The 6,856-nt window shown below is 41.1% G+C and overlaps 1 protein-coding gene across 1 annotated transcript; it reads left to right on the forward strand.

Annotated features, from left to right (window-relative positions):
- Positions 1 to 2,430: 2,430 nt before the first annotated feature.
- hbegfa (heparin-binding EGF-like growth factor a) lies at positions 2,431 to 6,828 on the forward strand. Its single transcript, XM_063190293.1, has 6 exons — positions 2,431 to 2,700; positions 3,420 to 3,662; positions 4,259 to 4,451; positions 4,788 to 4,946; positions 5,309 to 5,393; positions 5,634 to 6,828. The coding sequence occupies exons 1-5, from the start codon at positions 2,658 to 2,660 to the stop codon at positions 5,379 to 5,381; spliced, it is 711 nt and encodes a 236-aa protein (XP_063046363.1). The 5' UTR covers positions 2,431 to 2,657; the 3' UTR covers positions 5,382 to 5,393; positions 5,634 to 6,828.
- The last annotated feature ends 28 nt before the right edge of the window (positions 6,829 to 6,856 follow it).

Consider the following 6,856-nt stretch of genomic DNA (forward strand, 5'->3'; position numbering starts at 1 on the left):
TTTTCCAAAACAAACATGTGATACAAGGCCAGAGCAATCTATAATGAGTGAGTCCAGCAGACATCATGAATCGATGCATGATCAACTGGTCCACTGCCATGGACGGACAACCAGACATGTTGGGACAAAACTCCCCGTCATTCCAGAACAAAACAGTGTGTTATAATCAGAGGTGGAAGAAGTACTGAAGTTGTGTACTTAAGTAAAAGTAGAAGTACCCTGCGAAAAAATTACTCAAGTGAAAGTAAAAGTTGTTTCCCAAAAACGTACTTAAGTAAAAGTCCTAAGTACTAACTTTTAAATGTACTTTTCAGTACAAAAGTACAAGTAGGCCTACTCACGCAATGGCTGTCTTTCTCCATGTCTACCTACTTGATCCAATAGGAAAAAGTGTCTGCAACGGTTTTCGGTTCTATTTGAACATGACTATGGAGTCCTGTTAATGTTTTTAAAAGTATATTTTCTGTCTGGGTGTCAATTTGGAAGAGGGGCTTGGTCCCGCCTCCCTGCCCGCAGCTGAGGCTACTGAAATATCCACGAAACACAACAGGAAAACTGAGGATAAATGTAACTAGTAACAAAGTCTTCTCCTAGAAATGTAAGGAGTAGAAAGTACAAGTAATTGTCAAAAAATGTAATTGAGTAAAAGTAAAAGTCTGCATTTTTATTTTTACTCAAGTAAGTACAAATTCCAGAAAAAACTACTTAAGTACAGTAACGAAGTAAAAATACTTAGTTACGTTCCACCTCTGGTTATAATGACATAAATGCTCAATCTTCTATTCTCTTCTTCTTCCTCCTCTTCTTTTTCTTCCTCTTCCTCTTCTTCTTCTTCTTCTTCTTCTTCTTCTTCTTATTATTATCTTCTATCTTCTTATTATTATTTGTTGTTGTTTATTATGTTGTTGGTAGTGGTGGTGGCGATTATGGTGATGATGATGATGATGATGATGTGGTGATTATGGTGGTGGTGATGATGATGATGATGATGATGATGGTGGTGGCGGTGATGATGATATGATGATGATGATGATGATGATGGTGATGATATTGGTGGTGGTGGTGGTGGTGGTGGTGGCGGTGGTAATGATGATGATGATGATGGTGATGGTATTGGCGGTGCCGGCGGTGATGATGATGATGATAATGATAATGATGATGATATGATAATGATGATGATGATATGGTAGGTGGTGGTGGTGGCGGTGATGATGATGATGATATGATGATGATATGATGATGATGATGATGATGATATGGTAGGTGGTGGTGGTGATAATGATGATAATGGTGATGGTGGTGGTGCTGGTGATGGTGGTGATGACGATGATGGTGATTATGGTGGTAGTGACGATGGTGATGATAATGATGATGATGTGGTGGTGCTGCTGCTGATGATGATGATGATGATGATGATGATGATGATGATGATGCGATTATGGTGGTGGTGGTGATGATGATGGTGGTGGCGGTGGTAATGATGATCGTGATGATGATGATGATGACGATGATGATGATGTTGGCGTGGTGGTGGTAGTGATGATGATGATGATGTTTCTCCGCAGTTCAGAATGGAACTCCCTGTTGTTACCTCTGCCAGGAGATGTTTTTGTCCACATACATTTGTTTATTTGTATTTTCCTCATGCCCTGTTACTTCTATTAACAGATTTTTCGTGCTAAATTGGTACTAACACCTACATGTACACACGCACGCACGCACACACGCAAGCACACACACACACACACACACACACACACACACACACACACACACACACACACACACACACACACACTTAATTCAATTTACTTTTCCTTCCTTGATAGTACAAAAGTATGGTAAGGCCAGCCCTGGACCACAAATAGGCTCTTGCACTTATTTTGTCTTACTCATGGTACATCTCAAATGAAGACGTTACGAGCTGCAATAGAATTTTCAATATTTTCAACACAATATCAACTTCTTACTTTTTACTTCTTTTCCCCTTTTGACTGGCCTTATTTAGGCCGTGCTTATGACAGACCACATGATGGCGACATATAAGCATAATTTCAGGATCCCCGTTTATCTGTGCGCGGCGCGCGCACCGTTGCAATACCACCATACCTTGCCAAAACGCGCACTTGATTAATAGTTAATAACTAACTCAACAGAGAGTCCTCATCTACCACATTGTATTTAAAATAAAATAATAGCAATAGTTATATGTTAAGGGAATTCTCAAAGTGGCTGCACATGTTCATGTTTAAATATTCACCAACCATTAGTGAAGTAGCTGAGGTCTGACTTGAATGTTTTTGCTTGGTAAGGTGAGTTATTGACAATAAACTCGCGGTGTAGTTTGAATTTAGGTTTCAATAGCCGTCAGGTTCAGTAGAGTTAATATTTTACAGAGAGGCGTGGCGTGCGGCACACCGTATATAAATGCTTGGTGCCCTACCTCTCAAGCTCTTTCGGCTGTCCCAGCGAGGGTGTTGGCCACACACTCTAGTTGTCCCGTCATCTTTCAAGTTCAATCAAACGAAAAGGAACCAACGGATTGAGATTGGAAAGTCTACTTGGATTGGGCGTCACTGTTTAAAGAAGAAGAAGAATTTGTCGACGTGGTCCGTTTTCTACACTTGAAGATTTTTGTATTATTTTGTGCCGCAGACATGAGGATTCTAAAAGTCATACTTCTGTTGGTCCACACGCTGGGTAAGCTTCAGATTGCCGCCTTGTTGAGATCATTGTTGCCGTCTCAGAAAAAAAAGTCGCTTAGGTCATAGTCTGACATATTTCTGGCTAAGTCATGTCAATCAGGAGCTATGTGACACTATAATATTGAAATCAATGGATGTAATGTGCCACTGCAATGATGTCTTTGAAGTTTGAAGTCTGTGTGTGGTTACACCAACGCTACAGCATGATCAACCCTTCACCATGGGCAGAGCTCAGACAATCCAAAAATGGCATTTAATGTTGTTTGGCAGTATTACCTTTTAGTTTTTGTTCTTGTTATTTTTCACCATAGTTTAGGGTTAAGGTTTGAACTGGGTCATCAATCTATTTAAATCATGTTTTATGTAATTGGATATATATTTATTTTTAACTCTTATATTCGAGCATTACCTAAGTGTCTAAGCATGACATTTTGCGTGTCTATGGGAGCACTCTAAAGATGAAGTCAATACAGCAGTGTGTATGCATGTGGTGTGCTATATGCATGTTTATAGACATATAATGAAGGCTGAGTATGTGTGGTGTGTGTGTGAGAGAGAGAATGTGTGTCTGAGCGAGAGAAGGAGAGAGATCATATTCCTTGTTTATACATCATTCAAAGCATTCTTCCTCACATGGTAGGCTATGCGACATACCGGCCATTCATTCTTGTCACTAAACCCTCCACCTCTCCCATTTTTTCCTCCACTTTGCAGCTCTTTCCACGTTGGTAACTGGGGCCTCCATTGACAAGCCCGAGAGCGCGAGGCCACCTCAGACTGCTGTCTTCAACCTGTTGGAGCCTGCGAACGAGAGGCGAGTGGCGGAGGAGGAGAGCCTGCAGCGGCATCAGGAACTGGAGGTCGAGGAGGAAGATGAGGAGTATGATTACTATGAGGACGAGGACGAAGATGATGACGAGGACGACTATGAGACCTCTGGAGACTATTTGCCCCAAGGTATGTATGTCAATAAACATGCCATTACATTACATTACATTACATTACATTACATTACATGTATGTATGTCAACACATGAGATTACATTAGGCCTACATTGCATTATAACACATTTAGCAGACTTTTTTTATCTGAAGTGACTTATAGAGACACAGACAACAACATGCAAATTACAGGAAGTTACAGTGTCATTTGCCAGTGAAACAGGCCCGAGGCAATACATTGACCCAGAGGTTGTATATATGGGTAGCTTACTTGTAATTACAGGTAACTCATGCCATTATATTGCATTACATTATTTAGCAGACTCTTTCATCAGAAGCGTTCTGAAGGCGACTTTGGCAACAAAATACTGGGATCAGAGTAACATTGACACACAGATTACATGTCTGGTTACTTGTAATTACTTTTACTCCCCGATATGACCCTAGATGTGTGACAGCCCAAAATGATTACATTTCTCAGATTATGTGTCTGAGTTATACCTGGAAATTTGTAATTTTCAATACTATATGTTTTGCTTGAATCAGAGTAATTGCTCTTGTTTTTGCTACTGAATTGCTTAATTAATCTTCTTTTTGTTTGCTTTTGACAGTTGCCTTCTCCAGTAAGCCCAAGGATGCCAGTAAGGTCCTGGCTGAGGAGAGGGTAGAGGGCAAGAGAAGGAGAGGCAAAGGGAAGAGGAAGGGCAAGGGGAAGAAGAGGAACCCCTGCCTGAAGAAATACAAAGACTTCTGCATCCACGGCACCTGCCAGTACCTCGCAAACCTGCGCAAACCCTCTTGCATGTGAGTATTTTTTTCATCCATTTTACTATCAGTTAACCCCTCAGCATAATTGTTGTGTCTTTAAGTTCAGCTGGTGCCAATTGCAGTTCAGTTCAGTTGGTCTAATTGCGTTTAACATATCAACTTGGGACAAATGGTCTGAGTCAGAATCAGCTTCATTGGCCATGCACTAACAATTTCACTCTGATAGATGTTAGTGCTTTACACATATGCAAAAACGTAAAATCTTGCTGTAAACTTGTAGTGCAATATGCAACATAACACACTGTAAATTCCAGGGCGTTTTGTGGAGTGTACAGTAATACTAATGACCCAATCTTGATTTGTGATCTCCAGATGCAATGCGGGTTACTCGGGGGAGAGGTGTCATGACATCCTGTGGATGCTGCCCACCAAGTCCAACCAGGGCTACGACCGGACCACAGCGCTGGCCGTGGTGGCGGTGGTGCTCTCGTCCGTATGTCTCATCATCATCGGCCTACTACTGGCACTAAGGTGAGCTTTGTGACTGATGCATCGCACCCTGAAATGATTACAAACATGCAGACAAACTGACAAAAACTTGAACAAGTAAATATATAGTAATATAGCATCATTGGTCTACTTTTGGCCCTAAGGATGTCGCGTGATATAGTCACAGTTATGAGGAAGTTGACTATTTGGAAAAAAACACAAAAATACATGAATATACGTACAAACAAACATAGGCCTATAAGTAGCAAATAAACAACTCTGTGACTGAATACATTTTTAAATGTATACATTGGCCTACATTTTGTATAATGTGTGTTGATGTAATATTTATAGTCATTGAACTGAGGGTCTGATGTGCTGTCTGTGCTCTGGTGTCTCCTCAGGTTTCATAAGCGGGGTGCGTATGATGTAGAGAACGAGGAGAAGGTGAAGCTCGGGGCAGAGCCACATCACTGACTGTGGAGAACGGTAAGAGCCCTTAAGATACACACGTGCGTGCGCACGCGCACACACACACACTCACACATGTACATGTACATGTGTATGTGAACGTATACATGCATGTGCATAAACACACACACGTTACGTATACCCTGTCACATTCACATACATTCATTCTTTCATTTTCATTTAGCTTTTTTGTAACCTGGTTGGAATTCGTGTGACTTATCTTTTTTCTCTCTTCTTTTTGTGATGGTTTAAATTTAGGACGGAGCTGTGGAAAATCTACCTCAAAATAATGCAAAAAGAGAAGTATAAAACCAGGCCAACCAAATAAGAAGAACGCGACAGGGAGGAGGTAGACTGAGTGACTGTGCCTGTGTGTCTGCCACAAGTGGCTGTTCTCCCTCTCACCACCCGCCGGTGGCCTGACTGACTTGACTGCCCAACTGGCCGACTAGCCCGCTAGCAAGGCCTAGCTGGACCGCCTGCTACGTACCAGCCAGCTACGTACTAGCCAGCCACGGATCTCTTGCGGAAGAACCTGTAGACCTGTCGACGTTCAAAGTTCAGCAAGTTGGGTCGGTTCGGGTTCGGGGCAGGGCACACACACGCGCAAAATAACAAGGCCTTGGAATCCGGGACACTATAGGGCCCAAGAATCGGGGCAATCTGGGCCACTGAATGCCGCCATGTTAGAAGTGGCAAATTGCAGTTGGAGGCCATGTTGGATATGGAAGATGGCGGAGACTGAATGTACTGAGGAGGACTGTCTTCAACAAAAGGAAATGCCCTGGTGTGTAAACACTGCCTGGACGCCCTTCCCAAGAGTTGAGGAAGATGAGGATGATGATGATGTTGATGGAGTTGAATGGATTGTTTACGGCGGTTTATGTTTTTTCCCCTTTCTCTCCGCACATTTTTTGTGATTGTTTGTTTTTTTTCTGTTGTTTTTGTTTGTTGTTTATTTATGTCTTTTAATTTATTTCATTATTTATGGCAAAGCGGTATTTATTCTGATGTCTCCCAACACAAAGGCACTGCCCCTATTATTATTTGTACCGATTTTAATGTAATAATATTTATTGTACAATATTTATATGGGCAAGTATCACCCCTAAAAAACGTCATTATTATTATAATTATTATTATTAAAAAGACTAATAATGAGGATTATTGTACATTTTCCTCTGTGTATCATAATGATACAGTCGTTACAGTTGCCACTTATTAAAAATATGACGTTTCCTGTGGGCTGGTGAATATTCCCATTGTTATTATGCCTCTGTTGTGAGACACAAAAGTGTGTTACTATGAAAAAAATGAATTCCAATACTGTATCTAGTTACTGTTAACACACGGAATGATAGCGCAAAGAAAACAATCTTTTCTTGATCAGCTCAGTGAGATTGATATTGATGTTAAGCTCAAGAAATGTGAATTAAAAGTTGTATAAAAACAACAGTGGTTACAGTGACTGATTTTGACTG

The sequence above is a fragment of the Engraulis encrasicolus genome, chromosome 23 (genome assembly GCF_034702125.1).
Source record: "Engraulis encrasicolus isolate BLACKSEA-1 chromosome 23, IST_EnEncr_1.0, whole genome shotgun sequence".
In the NCBI taxonomy this organism is placed as follows: domain Eukaryota; kingdom Metazoa; phylum Chordata; class Actinopteri; order Clupeiformes; family Engraulidae; genus Engraulis; species Engraulis encrasicolus.